At 52.5% G+C, this 18,125-nt stretch overlaps 8 protein-coding genes across 8 annotated transcripts; 4 read left to right on the top strand and 4 right to left on the bottom strand.

The window, feature by feature from the left end:
• Window positions 1-509: 509 nt before the first annotated feature.
• On the bottom strand, window positions 510-1,789 carry NCS54_00723300 (Methyltransf-2 domain-containing protein; the record flags this gene model as incomplete). The annotated part of the gene is made up of 2 exons (XM_053152664.1): window positions 510-829; window positions 904-1,789. The coding sequence occupies 2 exons, from the start codon at window positions 1,787-1,789 to the stop codon at window positions 510-512; spliced, it is 1,206 nt and encodes a 401-aa protein (XP_053008639.1).
• Window positions 1,790-2,799: 1,010 nt separating this feature from the next.
• Window positions 2,800-4,492, top strand: NCS54_00723200 (Hypothetical protein; the record flags this gene model as incomplete). Its single annotated transcript, XM_053152663.1, has 9 exons — window positions 2,800-2,853; window positions 2,979-3,005; window positions 3,207-3,312; window positions 3,388-3,528; window positions 3,583-3,626; window positions 3,680-3,717; window positions 3,777-3,917; window positions 3,974-4,393; window positions 4,456-4,492. The coding sequence occupies 9 exons, from the start codon at window positions 2,800-2,802 to the stop codon at window positions 4,490-4,492; spliced, it is 1,008 nt and encodes a 335-aa protein (XP_053008638.1).
• A 711-nt stretch (window positions 4,493-5,203) lies between these two features.
• Window positions 5,204-5,809, bottom strand: NCS54_00723100 (Hypothetical protein; the record flags this gene model as incomplete). The annotated part of the gene is made up of 1 exon (XM_053152662.1): window positions 5,204-5,809. The coding sequence occupies one exon, from the start codon at window positions 5,807-5,809 to the stop codon at window positions 5,204-5,206; it is 606 nt and encodes a 201-aa protein (XP_053008637.1).
• Window positions 5,810-7,200: 1,391 nt separating this feature from the next.
• On the top strand, window positions 7,201-8,274 carry NCS54_00723000 (Hypothetical protein; the record flags this gene model as incomplete). The annotated part of the gene is made up of 1 exon (XM_053152661.1): window positions 7,201-8,274. One exon carries the CDS (start codon window positions 7,201-7,203, stop codon window positions 8,272-8,274), a length of 1,074 nt encoding a protein of 357 aa, XP_053008636.1.
• A 644-nt stretch (window positions 8,275-8,918) lies between these two features.
• NCS54_00722900 (Hypothetical protein) lies at window positions 8,919-10,064 on the top strand (the record flags this gene model as incomplete). The annotated part of the gene is made up of 1 exon (XM_053152660.1): window positions 8,919-10,064. One exon carries the CDS (start codon window positions 8,919-8,921, stop codon window positions 10,062-10,064), a length of 1,146 nt encoding a protein of 381 aa, XP_053008635.1.
• Window positions 10,065-10,500: 436 nt separating this feature from the next.
• Window positions 10,501-12,228, top strand: NCS54_00722800 (F-box domain-containing protein; the record flags this gene model as incomplete). The annotated part of the gene is made up of 2 exons (XM_053152659.1): window positions 10,501-11,015; window positions 11,052-12,228. The coding sequence occupies 2 exons, from the start codon at window positions 10,501-10,503 to the stop codon at window positions 12,226-12,228; spliced, it is 1,692 nt and encodes a 563-aa protein (XP_053008634.1).
• A 485-nt stretch (window positions 12,229-12,713) lies between these two features.
• On the bottom strand, window positions 12,714-13,091 carry NCS54_00722700 (Hypothetical protein; the record flags this gene model as incomplete). Its single annotated transcript, XM_053152658.1, has 1 exon — window positions 12,714-13,091. The coding sequence occupies one exon, from the start codon at window positions 13,089-13,091 to the stop codon at window positions 12,714-12,716; it is 378 nt and encodes a 125-aa protein (XP_053008633.1).
• Window positions 13,092-13,496: 405 nt separating this feature from the next.
• On the bottom strand, window positions 13,497-16,557 carry NCS54_00722600 (chitin synthase I; the record flags this gene model as incomplete). Its single annotated transcript, XM_053152657.1, has 4 exons — window positions 13,497-14,217; window positions 14,266-16,037; window positions 16,104-16,339; window positions 16,539-16,557. 4 exons carry the CDS (start codon window positions 16,555-16,557, stop codon window positions 13,497-13,499), a joined length of 2,748 nt encoding a protein of 915 aa, XP_053008632.1.
• Window positions 16,558-18,125: the final 1,568 nt, after the last annotated feature.

Raw genomic sequence — 18,125 nt, 5'->3', positions numbered from 1 at the left:
ATGAGCCTGGAGGTTTGTGAGCCACTTATGTGAGGGATTTCGTTGTGGGCGCCGCCCATTGGAAGGAAACGCCTTCCACCTCGTGGTCGGCCTGGCCTGAGACACAAGAGAATAGGACCATAATAACGGTTTATTCAATGGTAGGATTGCTATTGTTACACAAAGCAGGCCTCTTGATTACGTGAGCTAAGACAACTCCAGGCCTCTTCAAGTTGTCCGTCAGTGCTCAGTTGCATCGGCCCCCGCTCCCCCTCTTCCTTTCACGTCTCACCCAATACATATATCGCTCATGAAGGCAATACACTTTGTCCCAGAGGTCATTGTGACCATTTGCTTGGCTTTCTCGTTACGTAGAGTTCTTTCTACATATTGCGATGACATGATCGAGGCTTGACCTGGTGACGGACGATCGAGTGCATCAGGAGACGACTATTTCTGCATTGTGATTGTAGTTTGTTTGATTCTTCATTACTCTCACTACATCATTGTCCAAGAGCCATCCTTGCTAACTACTGCTTCAGCTTAGCCTCAAGCATCACTGTCCGTCCATAATCAGAGGGGTAGATCTTGACGAGCTCCAAGCCAGCAGCCTCAAATATCTGTTCGAAATCGGCCTTCTTCTTCTCCTGTCCCGTCATGCACAGAAGAGCAAAGTCGAGCCAGTACAGGTCCATGTTCTCGTGGTCCTCGACCATGTCTGGGACCAGCATATCGCAGATGATGAGACGCGAGTCGGGGCCCATGGCCGAGGCTGTGTTCTTGACAAACTCGGTACAGACTGGGGTGTAAAAGTCATGGAGGAAGCGGCGCATGAAATAGATGTGGGCGTCTGCAGTAAACGGTCAGCAGGGAGTCTTCACCAGAGACATGGTTATCTCTTTGAAGTAAGGACAAGGTACGTACTCTTAACAGGCTGCGGCGTGAAAGCGTCGTAGGTCATGAGCTCAAAGCCAGGATATTCCTCAGGCTTCAGGTTATCAATGACACCAGGCAGGTCCTGCAGGATAAACTTGGCATCAAAGGCGCCATCAATCTGCTTCTTGATAGCGAAGCACGACTGGCCACGACCAGCACCGATGTCGACGAGATATGGGCGCTCTGGGTCCTTCTCGACCTCCTCCTTAAGGGACGCAAAGGGGAACATTCCGGTGACGGGCATCAGTTGATCAACCATAAACATGTTGGCGTTCCAGACCTCGCGACGTTCCGGATCGGGGTCAATCTCGAGCAGCTCGTAATACGACTTTTGGAGATGCTCCTTTCCGACCGAATACACGGCAGGGGACTTGGTCAGGTCAAAGACATCATCGGGCTTATGCGACTTGAGGTACTCGGGGAGATGAATCCAGGCACGGGTGAACTCCAGAGTGATCATGAAGAATGAGCCAAGAGCCTTGGGGTTGAGGGCACGAGAGAGGTCATTATGGGCATAAGTGTCTGGAGCCGTCTCCTTGAATAGTCCGTGGTTGACGGCCACACGGTAGGTGCGGTGGATAACCGTGGGGGCGACGTTGGTGATCCGGGCCAGCTCCTCGGCAGTGATGGAGCTACCATCCTCAGGCATAGCGTGGTAAGCACGGATACCCAGGATGGTGTGAAAAGCACCTCCCAAACTGAGGTCCTCGAACATTCGAGTCACCAGGTCGATTGGCTCCTGGAAGGCATTGCGGACGCGCTCAGTCTGCTTGATGATGGCCTGGTGGTTGATCGGGTTGTCCTCGTACGACTCCAGATCGGCAACAAGCTTCCGGGCCTCCTCAAGGGCCTTGCTCACTTTGGGATTCGCCATTGCAGATGGGCGACTTTAACGTGCCGCTGCGGTTCTGGAGCTTCAAGCACGGGGACGCTGATGAGGATAGGGGGTGGAGAAAGGGTATGTAGGATAAAGTATGTACAACAACAGCAAAGAGTATGTACGAGCAACAAATGGACGACCCTAAAAGGTAGATACGCCAGAGAGCGGTGGGCGGTGGAGGGATTCCCTCCATCTCAGAACATGGCGACATGCTGTAATTGAGAATATTTAATAAGCGGGTGCAAGAGGCAGGGGAATGGGTCGATAGAGGCAGAGGCGGACTTTATCTTGCCAGATACATCGTAGCGCGGCCAATCAGAGGGGATGGAGAGTTTCCATGACGTCTGGAAATCTGACCATGCCAAGCCACGAACACCGAGCGTCTGGGAGCTTGGGTGTCACGAGAAGATCCTGACCCGACTGCCCGGTTCCAGGAATATGGGATTCAACACCTGGTCATCTTCAAGTATATTCAATGTAGAGAAACCGAGAAACCAAAAATACCAAAAAGCCACCACTGTAGTAGGGCTACCGGTACTCTCATGGACTCCGAGATCCAGACTCTCAGCGGCCCGTCGCGAGCTTACCGAGCCCGGTTTAGCGGGACAGCCGGACCGGAGCGCAGGCCCGAGCCCAAGCACGAGCAGGAGGGGTCGGTTAGAGGGCAGTGGTTCCCAATGGAGGGACCTTCCAAAGCTGGAGGCGAAATGCAAGTATCAGGAATCCCTATATCACGATCGTATCGGCTTACCAGCATATCCTCCGCTGGCACCCCTGATCTTCGCTTGGCTCCCACTGTCCCGCCTTTCTCCGTCGACAAACGCCGCCATTTTCACTCTCGCAACCAACAATAGAGAGCAAGCGCACATTCGCTTCTGTCTGAAGCTCTTTTCTCGTATATATCTTGGCGTCTTTTGCTCCTGATCGACAGTTTCAGACGCGGAACCCGTCACATCGGCAGCGCGTCACGCACCCCTGCCCCCTGGGCCCGGCCCACAATCACAATGTCTTCACCAGTTCCTCGTGAGGGCGATGACTCGTTCATCCAACCTGACAGTGTACGTTCCTCCTTGGCTGTAACAGCGAGCGTGCAACACGGATATCTATCCATTTTCGGATTCAGTTGATCAATATAGTCCTCAAACAGGGGCAATAACAGCTGCTGACCATTAGCATCTTATAGAACCAACCGAGCGTCGATGATGATGAGGTCAGTGAACCCTGGTAAACCTTATACCCCATGTCTCCCCCAAAGCATTGGTGTATTGTGGGTGCTTAGAGCTTCCAAATTGATGCATCTGTTGGCAAACACCATGCCTACCACGTGGAGCCCCCATACACTACCTGGCCATGGTGCAAAACCCCCACCTACAATGGAACGACGCGCTAACCAACACTCGCCTCTGTCTAGGTTCACGATGACCAGAGCGACAGATCGTCTTTGACGTCCTTGACATCATCCATATTGAACGGCACTGTTGAAGGAGGGAGAACTTATGCAGTCTATGGCAAAGAAGGTCAGCGCTCAAACACCAAATTCTACTGGACATTTCCAGTCAAGCGGTGAATGAAATCATGCTGACTGCCTTTAGAATATGGACTGCCTATGGACGAGGCCGAGCTTGACCGCATCGACATGTGTCACACCAAGTACTGCGCTCTGATTGGAAAGAAACGCCACTTAGCGCCCATCACCGATCCCCAAAAGATCCTAGATCTTGGCTGTGGAACAGGTCCGTCCTCTTCTGGTTAGGAATCAAGCTGAAACGCCAAACTGACGGGAATAGGAATCTGGTCTATTGAAATGGCTGAGGAATACCCTGCCGCCGAGGTGAGATATTATTTTTCACTATTATTTACGTCCATACATGCTTATCAGACTAGGTCATTGGTACTGATGTCGCCCCAACGCAACCCGAGTGGTATGGATACACCAACATGAGTGATCATCAATAGGCATAGCAACTGACTGACCCCGCAGGGTACCACCCAACTGCCGCTTTGAGCTCGACGACATCGAGAGAGAATGGACATGGAAGGAGGACAGCTTTGACTTTGTTTTTGCGCGAGACCTACTGCTCGCTATTCGAGACTGGCCGGCGCTCATCGACCAAACATATACGTGCGTTGAAGTTTATAAATCCTACCGGTTTTCATGTTACTGACGTGCACAATCAGCCACTTGAAGCCTGGAGGCTGGGTAGAGTTCCAGGCCATCGTCGGTCTACTCGGCAGCGACGATGACTCAATCCCCGAGGACAGCTACCTACGCAAATTCTCGGACATGATGGAGACGGCTTCCGCCAAGTTCGGCGCCAGTCTTACCGATCCCATGAAGTGGAAGGGTTGGCTCGAGGAGCGAGGCTATCAGAACGTGACCGAAAAGGTCTTCAAGTTGCCATTCAACCCGTGGCCCAAGGACCCACGAATGAAGATCCTTGGCGCCTGGGAGATGGAGAACCTCCTTAGCGGGCTCGAAGCCATGGTGACGAGGATGTTTCAAAAAGGCCTTGGCTGGTCCGACGCCGAAGTGACTGTGTTCCTCGCATTTTTGAGGAAGGAGATCAAGAACCCGAGAATGCACGGATATTGGCCCTAGTAAGTGAACTTGACAAGCCTTCCTGTGCAGATTGTCTGAAGGTTACTGACATCTGTCTCAGCTACGTGGTCTACGCACAAAGACCAAAGGACGATTGATTGCAGCTATAGGAAATTTGATATTATCCACCCGCCTATTCACCCGTACATTATGGATTCAGTCTCCTTACGACTTTTATTGGATACTTCTCTAATAACCTCACCGTCGCACACTCCAACATCACAGGGGTCCTGGATATTCCCCCAACTGCCCCGTAACTAGCATACAATCAACAAATTGCAGACATGCCAGCCTTTGAATGAAGCAATTAGATTTTAGTCAGCTTCCCTTTGTTCTTGATGTCATAAGTGACCATCCTGATTCATGATAGAATGAGACAACACACCAAGCGTTTCATCCCTACCGCCGGAGGCATTAACAGGCGGGACGCTCCCCATGACGTCCATGTTGGGTGTAGCAACAAAGATGCGGGTCCTCTGTGTTGGATATATAGTGAAGGAAGATTGCATGCCAGTATATGATTGCTTAATCCCGTCTTGGCAGGGCGGGAGCAAACATTGTTACCCTTTTGTACGATGCACTCTACGTGAATGTACTTGGATAGCATGTACACAATAATCGGTATGATACAACGTGGTACTGCGTCATGAGATGAAGTTTACAAGAAGACTGATTGTATTTTGCTCGGTCGTGCAGCGCTTGCACGGGATATCATGCTAACAGGACCACAAACACGGTTCCCACCGAATCGTACACACATTTCCAAGATCCAACGACTTCAAAAACGCCCCCAAAATATGCACTTCTGCTCACAGAGCCATGACGGCACCTGCAGCACCAACAGCAGCAGCAGCGGCAACACCGACCACGCCAGTAGCTCGAGGAGCAGCAGCGTTACCGCTACCGCCGACAGTAACATACTCCAGGGAGGCAGTCCTTGTGGTGCTGGCATCGGTAAAGACCATGCTACCCTTGCCGCCGGAGCATTCAGGGACAAGACCTCCCGCCTGGGGGTTGATGGTGCTGCACTCCTTGACAATCTCCTCGGCATCGTCGTTGATGCTGACGAGGTAGTCTCCAACCTTTGTAAGGTAAGTCTCCAAGGGCTTAGACAGTGAGGCGGCGATGGTGAGCTTGCAGGGGTCCGCGGTGGGGACGTCGCTCAGGAACCAGTCCAAGAGGTCGCCCGTGGGTGTCGGCATGTCCTTGAGGAGGTCGAGGACGGAGCTGGCGCACTCGTCGTCGTCCTTGGCGCGGACAAACAGGTCTTGGGCGCTGCGCTTGTGAGGCGTGAAGCCCATGGCTGGGGCTCGGACGTTGAGAGTCTGGAAGACGTGGACGACCTCGACGTGCTTGACCTCGGCGAGGACCGTAGAAGCCATAACGGCGAGGAGGGAGAGGAACCTGGGCTGCATTGTTTTTTTTGTTTGGAGGTTGAGTTGGTGGAGAGAAGAAGGACGGATGACAGAAAACATTGAAATTGGGGCTTTGAGGCCTTCTTATACAAACGCAGGATCAGATCGTCATGTTGGACCAACAAGCAAGACAGGGTCTAAGCCAACGGTTTATCCGCAGTCATTAGCAGGGGGGTGAAGATTGCAACGATATTGCCCAATGGCAGCGGCGCTTAGCGCCTGGCAGGATTTATCTACTGGGGCCGTTGCCAGTGCAGCATGTAAGGGCCCTGTCCTTGAAGGAGGGCGAAGTCTGTTGGTGGATGGCTGAAACAATTTCTGTAGTTTCAGTGCATCCGCATGAGTGATCCTCCGGTGAATTTGGGCTGGAGATTTGCTGGCAAAGAAGCCTAATAATAGCCATCGTCAAGGGACCTCATTTTCACGAACAGCAGGCAAGTTGACAGGTTCTATTCCATCATCTGAGATCGGTCACTTCCCAAACCGATACCTCTGATCTTTACTTGAACCACGTCTAAAGATCCCTGAACAAACAGGCAGAACCTCGTTTGTCCACCCTTCCTTGTCTATGCATGAGTCATACGGTTAATTCTTGTTCCTTCATTCAAAAGCACAGCTTCATCCAACAACCAACATTTCTCGCATCCCAACCAACAGCAATCAATCCCTGCGCATCCCGCCTCTCTTCTAGCTGCCTTCCAATTTGCGGAACGGGTCCCACAGCCCGTTTCATCTAATCCGGAGACGCCATCGGCTGGCCAACCCACAAATTCCTACAATTCCACCAAAAAGTAGAGTCGAGACCCAAAAAGAATATCTGATGCATGGAATGCGCCTGTTATGCGTAATCTGGGAATCGAACCCAGGGCTCCCCGACGCTGCTCGAATGGCAACGGAGAATTTTACCACTAAACCAATTACGCGTTGTGGTGTTGATGTCTCGAGGCCGGCGTATCGTGGATCAAGATCATGGCGATGGTGTTGAGGCTGAGAGCCAGAATCGCTCTTCGACTACCATCATCATAAAAGAAAACGGCTTGGTCTAAATTTTCCAATGAACTTTAAGTAAACCTTAGTATAAGACTTACCTAAGGCGTGAGCTTAATTTGATGGGCACAACTCGTGTGCAACACCACATCTGCCTGAACCGCAACCTAGCTTGTTTGTCCACCCAGAACAATGAAAACGGGTAGAAGACTTCATTCTTTGATGGTAGTCAAGATTGATGTTCAAATGTGTACCTTTGCATAGTCTCGCAGGCAGAGTCAGATCAAATGCATCTGTCTTCCCTCTTCGACTCTACCATTCTTCAACATCTCAGCCAGCCGCCTCTCCCTACTTCGCCTCCTTCCCTTCCTTCTTCCATAGTTCTACCCTCCTCACACTCAGAGATGGACCAGTCTCCCCCAGCGTGGTCAGACCTCGTCAGCCCGGCGATCTCCTTCTCCCAAGAGTCCCGGACCTTGTCCATCCACAGCTGTTATTCAAGCCAAAGCAGCAACTCTATCCTCACCCGCTGGCCGTCGCCAGTGCTCCCTGATGACGAGTCTCTCGAGAAGGCTGGCAGCTCAGACGAGCAGGAGACATTCTCTGAATACGCCGATGATCGATATCCTCTTCTTTGGTACGGTGTTTTCCTGCTCGACCCATATACGGCTCACTTGAGTGTCCCTGATGCCGTTTCTCGTCTCCTTGCCGACTTGGGGAATAGACATGCGGGAAGTCATCCACCATCGAGACGAAGCATTCGGGATAGCAATGAACTACACACGCTTTGGGAGCGTTCGACACGTGAAGATATCCGCCTTTACTTTCAAGGGTCAGGCATTTCCCTGTTCCCAGGGGAACAGCCCTTACTACACAACGTTAGCGGTGAGCTCATTTATCACCACTTAATGCGTCGTATGAATAGCAGATTCTCAATCCAAGCCCCAGCGCCGGATGTCATGTACGGATACCGGGAGACTGCACTCCGCCACCCGAATGGCATACCGAGCTGGGTCATCGATGATGGAAAGGCTACAGAGTCGAATCTGTTCTACCCGTTCCTGACAGTGCAGATGCAAGGTCATGGCTCAGGATCTGACGGATGTATGCACAAGGCAACTAACGAGTGCATGATTGCCTCGTCCATCTGCGTCAGAATGCTCGACAGACTCAACCAGCGTCTTGCCGTCCGCCAACGAGGCGACACATCCACATTGATAAACAGCGCCGCCTTCAGCATCGCCATGAATGGCGCAGTTGCACGCATCTATGTCACTTTTGCGTTTGATGAGACGAGAGACCACGTCCACAAGGTCGACAGCTTTGTCCTCGAGAATCCATCGCATTACAGGAAATTCCATCGTTACATCCAGAGCATCATCGACTGGGGCAAGAATGAGCGACTTCGGGAGATTCGAGATACCATCGAGGTTATTGAGAGTAGCGGCCCTCGATGGTATCCGAGATATGAGTTATAGCAGACCGGAGGCGGATTAGATTTATACTTGAGGAAGGAATGCCGTTGATACTCCTCACGGCTTGAGGCACTGGACATATGGCTATAATGTAATTGGGACTACTATTTGGCACGGAATTAGATAGGAAGAAATAGGAGGTCATGTACTTTGAATTTTCAACAGATACCATCAGGGCTTTCGGGACATACCTTGTTATTTCCCAACCATCAAGACGCCAATGATGATTACTACATTTCTTCTCAGACCATCAACTATTGACACAACTCCTTGTCGACGGAAGGCCGTGTCGCTTGGTAAAATCTCGTCTCGACAGAACCTGATCGGCTTTTCTCATCGCCAGCTCCTTGCTTCGTAGAGTCAAGCCTATCGGCATAATTGCTGCCATAGAAACAAGCATAGGGGGAGTTGCCATGATAATCCATGGCTTGCAGCATACAAGAGAGTGAATATGGATGCTTCATTCACCTTCTATTGTCTTCACTTTGACTAGAACTAGCCTCCTAGGTGAATGATGGCCAGGCAAGTATACAAACACTCGAATTTCTGACAACTCACCCCAACACATCAACCTTCACACCTACACTACTGCCCTAGCACATCACCATATCCAACTCATACTCATCCCTTAAACACGAAAGCAGCCCATGTCCTCCAGGCCTCAAGGTGGTGGCCCTTATGGCCGCCAGCGCTATCACGGCCCCATCAAGGGAGACGAATCCGTCGACGAGTCTGAGGAGTGCCTTCGCCTAGTTTGCTATGAGGGAGGCGCCAGCAACGACGAGAGAACTCCCTCGCTTTTTGGAGACAATCGCCATTCCCGCAGTCGAGACCGACCTTCGAACCACCCCGGCGGCATGACGCCCCAGGGACACAGCGGCTTGGGACGCTACCATGACCGCGATCTCCTCCACCAGCACAACATCCAGTATCTCTCCCTCTATGGCACTAATCATGTGCGCCAGAGCGTCAAGAATATCTCCGAGGCAGTCATTCGCCAGCATCGGGAAGTCCCTGGCGTCACCTCGGAGAGAATCGGCAATGATCCGGAGCTTCATCGCCTAGAGGAGGTTGGAACGCTCTCTATGGTCGAGGGTTACTTTATTCCGCTCTTATCCCCACCAGCCGACAGCTGCGTTCACTGTGCCAAAAAGCAAGCCCTCTACTCTGGAGTAGTGCCTCACGTGAAGAGCCTGGAGGCTCCTAGACCTCCAACCCCGACTATGCTTTATGGCTATAGCCTTGGAATGTTTGGGGCTGCCGAGAGAGAGCAGTCGGCTGGATCGGTTCTTGTAGAGGCAGAAGCCACCAGATCATGCCTCCTTTATCCGTTCTTGACCATCGACATGCAAGGTGACGGGCCAATCTCGACAGGATCTTTATGGGCTGCAAGCAACACATGTCTCGCCAGCTCTGCCGCCTGCGTTGCCCTAGTCAACAAGCTCGAGCACCGTGTGCGCCAAGTCCCGGCCCTTTTCACTCGTGTCGCTCCCGAGCTCAACAATGTCGCCTTCGGCATCGCCATGAGCGGCACCGAGGCTCGACTCTTTGTCACCTACCAAATGGATGAAGGCAAGTACGGCATGTACAAAGCCAAGAGCTTCCTGCTCCAAGATCCAGACGACCACATCAGATTTCGCAAATGTGTCCTGAACATTATCGACTGGGGCCAGAAGCGGCTCGTCAAGATCAGAGAGGCTCTGACATACTTACGACTACACGGGGCGAATCAGGGTATGATGATGCCCGACTTCATGTACCGCGACGATGATTACCGCCATGGGGAGATCTAAGGGGAACTCACTCAGCTTTCTGTGTTCTTTCTTTGTTTCTTGTACTTGATGAATCAGCCTACTTTAGCCTCGTCTCCTACCAATAAGGGATACCAAAGCCTACTTGTTAGAGAGGCTAGACGAGAGGAGAGCAGAGCTTAGGCTGAGCTGGGTGTGTGACTTGCAGGACTTGGCAAAGATTAGCAACTAGCTCAGTCCGCAACAAGGAGTTTATTCATTACTTAACTGCCGTGATTTTTCATTGTTGCCCACTACTTCACGTGCTAAAACGTCAAAACCGCCATCGTGAAGCATCACCAGCTCAAAACTCGAAGGCTGGTTGATGCCTACGCATCGGTCCACTAATAGATAGGCAACCAACACTCACTACGCCACAAATATTTCTATTTAATCACAATTAAGCGAGCAAACTACAGCTTCGCAAGAGCATGCGACCATGGGGACCATTCAGCCCAGCCTCCTCGGCCTCTCTGCTGAGCTCCTCTTTCACATCATCGACTACGTCCATCCATCGTCGCATCTCTCACTCGCCCTCACCTGCTCCAAGCTCCACCGCCACTCCCAACCAATCCTTGACCGCCACCGCGCTGCCCACAGCATCGTATCCGACCTCCAACCTGAGAATGTGCTCGAGCTTCTGAGGGGTGCTGAGACATGCAGTGTCGAGCTCTGGCATGTGCGGGAGCTGGAACTCTGGGGTAATCGGAGCAGCTCGGAGGAATGGCGAACTTGGGATGTGAGCGTGACAGGTCTGGTACGACTCGCCGACGCAGAGCCTATCGAGTCAAATCTAGGAAAAGAAGAAATTATGGGCTTCTTCTCAATGGCGAAGCGATGGTGGGATATATCCGAGGATGAATTTGACGCTGCAAGGAACGAGCTTGAGACTGGAGGGGACGGTTTCCTCAAGATGCTCCTGATCGCCTCATGTCCCAGACTGCACAGTATCAGGTTCGCCAAAGAAAAAGAATAGTACATGCATAAGAGCCTCCGATGGATGGCAAAGGCCGTATCATGGAGCATGGACAGCGGGAGGTGGCCGCCAGGCTTCCAGTCCCTACGCAACGTTGCCATCGGCGTCTTGATGGGGATGCCCAGAGTGCCAGAAGAGGAAGAAGATCACAACCCCGGCGGACTACAATTGGAGTTCCTCGACTTTGCAGCTGTTCTCAACCTTCCTGCCATTCACAGTGTGTACATCAGAGACCTCTATCCAGACTGGGAGGACGAGGGCGACGATACCCCGGATGCCGTGATGGAAAATTACCGCCTCGAACCCCGTTCGTCAACCATCCAGCACATCTACATCGACCGCGCGCAAGGCTTACAAATATTCTACGATCCTTTCCTGAGCGTCGGTAAGGATCTGCAGACTATGACTCTCCGGGGCCTCGATGATTGGACCCAATGTGATGACACGGATGCGATCCCCGAGGCGCTGAGTAGGAACTACCCCGACACGTTCCGGAAGATGACCTTTTACAGGCCGACGGGCCTTCATGGGTACAGGTGCGGCGTCTATATGCCAGACCAGATAGGAGACCCCTTCCCCGGCATGAGACAGTTGTCTGTGGGCATATCCGACATCGACCTGCTAGCCATGGCAGAAATTGACTCGAGGCCAAGCATTGAAGCGTACGTCGACTATTGGTGTAATGGGTTTCTGCCAAAGAACCTCGAGGTCATTATGATCTGGGGAGAGCCGGACGGTGAAGACTGGCTCCAACTGGACGACGATGTCATGATGGACTTTACCGACGCAGCTATCGCGGCCGTGATCAAAGCCGGCACCTACAAGGACCTCAAGGTCATCTACCTCGACGACATCGAAAGGCAGACAGAAACCCAACGCCCAAGGGTATGCTTCCAAAAGTCAATCGCCGCGGGGCGCGAGGTGGGCGTGCACGTCTACACCCTGACAAACAGGGAAGACGGTGGCTATTGGAGGGAGTTTCCTGCAGCTGCAGACAGGTTCGATCTGAAGACGGGGCCATTCGGAGAGAGGCCTGCCTCATGGAGGATCAATCGAAGGGAAGGGGTGTGGGAGGATCCATGTTGCGAAGGATGCGGAGAGTGTGAAGACTGCTTGAGGGTATACCCAGAACACGTTTGGAAGAGTGCCGCAGCTTTAAGAGCTGAGGGCTCAGAGAAGCTGGATGCGTAGATTGTACATATTTGAGCAAGGATATAGACGAGGCAAGCAAGATGTCACCAGTATACCTTAGACCTCTCTTTGTAGCCATGATCCATCGACATAGCCCTAGTACCCGCTGTGACGAATATCATGCGTGTATGCGCGCTCCTCAGGAAGTGGCACCCCATCTTGGGTTCAGCCCGTAGTGTACGCCTTGATACACTAGACACCATCTTCCCAGCTGGCCCAGTGATACCATCTTTTCAAGACCGATCATCTACTCCGCCTCAATCCTAACCTCGTGTAAGCATCGTTCTTGAACCAGTAAACAAACTCACCTCATGAAACACTGACCAAGAGACTAGCCTCGTCGCTATTCCTAACCTTTGCCGCTTGATGATCCTCTGTCAAACGTCCCTCAAGGCCGCGCGGCACGACGCGTTGCACTCGTAAATCCCATCACCAAATATCGAAAAAAAAGAAAAAAACCGCGAGCCAATAGCCAATTGAACTCTTCATCCACCATTCTCGTATCCCATCGCCCTCCTCCACCACCTCCCCAACCCCCTCCCCTCCATCTCCTTCGCAAACTCCGCCACAGACTCAGTCTCGTCAAACCCTATCGCCCGCTTACCCGTCTCCTCCACCGGAGCAGGCTTCGCGACGCATCGGAAATCTTTGTATCGTAGTGCCTGGACGCTTGCCACCCACTCGGTCAGCCCCGCCTCGTCGCGGCCCTCGGCGAACATGATGCCTGGTGATCCGCCGCTGCGCACTAGCAGCCAGTCCACATTGAGCTGCTGGGCTGCGCGCCGGACGCGCTGGAGCTTCTTTCGCGATGTGATGTGATGTGTGCGGATTAGACAATTAAAGAGTCCTGCGGTGCGTGACATTGTTGAGTTGCAGAGATTGAAGCTGCGGGTTGGAGTTGTGATAAATGGCTGCCGGACTTTTATGAATCCGGCTACCTACGACCTAACATCACAGAACCTCACAATACAAACCACCCTCACGTTCTTGTTAACAGCCAACTGAATGGATAAGACGGATTCGAGTCATCATGAGACCATCCCGACATATGCACATCTAAAAGATAATGTTTAACATTCCGCCTAACGCCGTTCATACCATCTTCCACATATACAGTAATCATGGCATCAAAGTGTACCCACACGCTGATCCAACCATCCGCTTCCAGTTCTGCTTCCAGCATTCGCTATAGTCGTAAGAGGGGTATAATGTCAAGGGGATCCAAATCTCCTCGATGATCCCTACCAACACCGCACACTCCGTCCACCTTAGACACCTCGGAACATGCGCACCACCAAGAACCACATCGCACCGAGGAACTTGAAGGCACTCAAACCTGCTACACTCCAGAGCACGATAGACATGTAAATGTTTGATCGCTGCGTCTGGATATCCTCCTTGTCCTCCTTGCTGGGGCTGATTCTGTCCAGGCCGGCTGAGCTGAGCACCAGAGCGGCGATAGCAAAGTTGGTCACCATCCAGATCAGAACGACACCAGTGCGGACACCCTTGTAGTAGTCCATCTGCTTTTCCTGGAGCTGCGAGGGAGTTGGTTCCTTCTTGACGATAACCTCCTTCTGGGCAAAAACAGCAAGTTCTCGTTGATACTGCGCGTTAAGATCACCCTCATCTGGAAGATCTGTCTTGGCCGTGCCGTCCTTTGTATTGACAGAGGGCAGCTTCTCCACCTTGTCGTCACCCTTGGTACCCCAAGAAACATCGTGTGTGTTGCAAAAAGCGTACACGTTCAGAACGTTGGTAAAGGTTGGCGTCAGGAGCATGTACTGCACGAATGAGGTAGCCATGTGCCAGGGGTCCAGCATGATGATGGAAGCGATCAACCAGATACCCCATGTCGACATGACCGAGATGATGAGCATGTAAAAGACCTTATTCTTGAGGATGTCAGAAACTTGGAATCCGTCCGCGTCATTCACGTCGGCCATGATGGACTTGACAGAGATGAAGATTGCAGCGAAGAGAAGGTAGCTGGATCACTGTTAGCCTTAGAAAGATCAGAATTGAAAGCACACTTACATCATGATGCCAGCCCAGAACCAAACCATGGCAGCATAGAGTCCACCAGACCCTGCAGGCCGGTTACCCAGAGATAGTACGAAACATGTAATCAAGATGACACCGTAGAGCCAGGTGAAAACGACACCCAGGATCTCACCGGTACGACCAAGTAAGCTATCGTCTCCCAAACTCGTCGTCAGAATCTTAAAGACCAGGAAGAAGTTACCGATAGCGAACCAGGCGAAGATCATGTTGATAGTGTTGAAGATGAACTCGATGAAGAAGGCAAACTTCCTCAAGAAAGTATGATCAGACCGGAGGAAGTCGAGGAAGTGGACGATAGCATAGATGGCAGCGAAGAATGAACCGTTGAGCCAACGACGACGCTGAAGGACCAGCTCAGTAATCGTGTCTGGCACATCAGTCTCACCGGTAGCCGACTTGACATATTGCAGGATCCAGTGGCAGTTTCTCTTGGTGACCAGCTCGAAACAGAGAATTCGATCTTCGGCCAGATACATGTTGGACTCGAAAAGACCAGCGTCACTACCACCGTGAAGCGTCTCACCGAGGAAGTACTTCTCCAAGGGACCCTGGCCGTTCTTGTCGTTCTGGAGCGCAACGTATCGGTAGGCGGAAAAGGCACCGGGCAGCACAGAAATGAATCCAAACGCGGATTCCAAAGGCTTGTCCAGGATGTTACTCATCTTGTACTCGAAGTTCTGCGCGGCAACCAGAGGGTTCAGGAGGTATTTTCCTCCCGTGCCCAACATGGCCTTGATTTCACCACAAGCGCCACCGCACATGGGCTCCAGGTCGAAAGCCTTCCAGAGATGGTAGATCGAGCTACCACCGGGTCGAGTACCAGCATCGAGAAGGACGCAAATATTGGGGTTGAGGACGTTGCCAAATGCCGTAAAGAACCATCGATGAGAGTTGATCTTCTTGGCGTTCTTCTCCTTCAGACAGAAGAGGATCTGAACTGGTTGGCGACCGTGCACAAGCTGGACCACATCATTCTTGATCGCAAGATGTGTCTGCGTGGTGTACTCGTAAATATGAGCTTCCACGTCCTTTCCGTTAACTTGTTGCTTGGCGATACCCTCTTGGTAAACACCCATACCCGCCAAAAGAGCCTTTGTCCTCGGGTTGATCTTAGCTCGGCCATCACTGACCACGCAAACAACAATCTTCTTCCAGGCATCTTGCCCCCAAGTCTTGCTGTTGGGTCGGTTACACATGTACTCAATGTTCTTGAAAACACCCGTCATGGTTCGCGCGAAGAGAATATCGTCTTCGTTGTACATGGTGACAACGATGAACAACTCGGTGTGTCGAGGCTTGCTGAACAGCTTTTGTCGGAGAGTGAAGTCATTGTCGAAGAAATCGTTGGGATCGCACGTCGCGGCCGAGTATCGCATGTGTGTGAACTCATCACGTTCGCCGTGGTTAACCTGCGAAAGAAGAACTGGAGGAACAGGGCAATCAAGCACCAGGTTTCCTCGGTAGAGCTTGACCTGCTTCACAGTCTTCCATCGCTTGATTCCGCCCTGCTGAGGCTGGTCCTGGTATGGCTCGCTAGGCGCATCCGAGTCTTGGTGCTGCAGCATGGGTCGGTCGGCCGGGTCATCATAAGCTTGGTCGTACCGCTGATCGTAACCTTGATCATAGGTATCGTAGCCTTGGGGGCGAGGCTCGTAGGGTTGGTTTCCGTACGCATCGTGGTGGTCTTGCGGGTTGACAGCGTAGTCGCCGCCGTGGCCATACCCGGACAAATTATCGACGGATTGCTACAAGCAGCGTCAGTGTATCTGCTCCAGCAATCCCCACGCGAAAGGCACAACACAAGCACTTACCGCTGCATTTAGGTCGAGTCGGTCGCTGGGAGTTCCTAGTCTGTTTGGGTCGGGGCCCGAGGGCATGTTCAGATGAGACTGCGAGTGGCCATACTGATTGTAGCGATTGTCGTCAAACGGGTTGTCTTCCATCTGGTAACCGTGCTGGGGCATGTACTGCTGCTGTCCTGGCGACGGCGTCCGATGTTGCTGTGCGCCATAGCGCTGATCCATCTCGTTATTGTAGTAATCGTCGTCTGCGCGAGTTTGAGGTTAGAATATCGCTATTGAGACTGGACAAAGTGTCTGAAGGCGCAGAGGTAATGTTTCGCTCGGAGCCGAGTGGGTTAGGTTCGTCGATGCTCCGCCACGCTCGTGTACGTCTGTGGCATACGCAAGCGAGGGCGACAGAGGGAGCATCCGACAATCAAGGGGTAATGGGCGTATTAGACTTGCCTAAGCGGTTGTAAGACATGACGGCGGGAGTTTATGCGCACTCGAAGGGCGCTCTGCAATCGTCGGCAAAAGGGTCGCAAGTTGGGGTTCGCAAGTGGTTGCGCGGGCGGTTGCCCGGGTTTCTGAAACAAGGGGGGCCTGGGGGGAGATTGTTCGTGTTTGATCGAGAGTGAGTGACGTCGCGCTCGGGGCTCGGCACCAACCGGCGGGGGAGAGGCGGGTTGCTTGTGCGATGGAGGAGGTGGTGAGGCTGGTTGTTAAAGATGAAGCTCAAAAATTGATGCTGTGGCCCTGCAGTGATGGACCTTAGTAAGGTTGTCGTGAAGCAGCTGACAGTGTTTACCTACATGCCCGTGGGCGTTGTCGGGGGAGTGGGGGGCTAGGGTGGCAGCTGAATGCGTCGATGCGGCCGGAATGCACTCAACAGCTACCTAATTAATTATTAGGTATGTATGGATGTGATTCAGAGAGGCCGGTAACAGAGCAAGAGAGGAGAAGAGGAGGAGGAGAAGAAGAAACAGTCTGCTTCACAGGGCAGCCATCATGAGAAGTAGTAATGCATCTTCCTCAGCCCGAATCCTTTGGCTGTCAGCCGAGCCCCAGCTAGATCCATCCCAGTTCCCTTCAAAGCCTAGCCCCAGGCCAAGCCCCCGCCAAATATCCAGCCCAGATGGGTCTGGACAAGCCATGTTATCCAGCTTTAGTGCCCGCAGTGCCTTCGGCGAGCCTTGTCGCAAGCCTGTGCGCAGTCTGCCAGGCCCTAGTGGAACTCAGGCAAGGCGTTCTGATCCTCCTCACTGCTCGCTTCCCTTCCTTTGATGCAGCTTACCCGTCGGTCTCTGTGAGGTGAGGGAAGACCGAATGGGCCTATCATGGCTTGCTGACTTGTCTGACTGGCTTCCGCAGCCGAGCCCCTGCTTGTGGAATCCTCACCTGCTTGCAACTGCCAGACGTGATGTTGTCTTTATCTCGCGGATGCCAAGAGTCCCTGATCAGCACGAGACCAAAAATAAAAATAACCTCAGCCGTCAATAGACCGCCACAATTGCATCCAGGTTGGTCATGCCCTGAAGTGCCATTGTGTTACTGCGCCACAGCACCTTTTTCGGCTCGCCTCTGTTCCGCGTGCAGGGCAGTTGGCGCATGGCATTGGATGGCATGGGATGGCACAGTTTGCGAGCGGTTTTCGCATACCCGTTGCCTCGCCCCATCATTTTCGCATCCGTTGCTCTGGCGCTGGTGGACATTTCCGCGTATCCTGTAGGCTATCGCCCTGCTGTCGCCTGTATGTGGAGCGCCCTGCCTGTCATACTCTGTTGGTCCTCATCTCATCTCCCGCCAGCAAACATGCAGAAACGCCCACTGCAAGCGCCCAAGATGAAGGGGAAAGTGCAGAAAGCCCAACATATGAATCAGTATCCATAGGTAGGCAGTCTTTTTCATCTCGTCCTGGGGAAACACAAGGCCAAGTACCAGGCCAGCCCTTTGGCTGCTGCACGGGCTTATTTCGTTGCTTATTCCCGCGACCGCCACACGACCCTTCATGTCATTGAGATGCAACGGTTACTGTAGTCAGGTTGGGGGATG

The sequence above is a fragment of the Fusarium falciforme genome, chromosome 5 (genome assembly GCF_026873545.1).
Source record: "Fusarium falciforme chromosome 5, complete sequence".
In the NCBI taxonomy this organism is placed as follows: domain Eukaryota; kingdom Fungi; phylum Ascomycota; class Sordariomycetes; order Hypocreales; family Nectriaceae; genus Fusarium; species Fusarium falciforme.
Note: the sequence above shows the minus strand (reverse complement) of the source record. Positions and strands in the feature narration are given on the sequence as shown.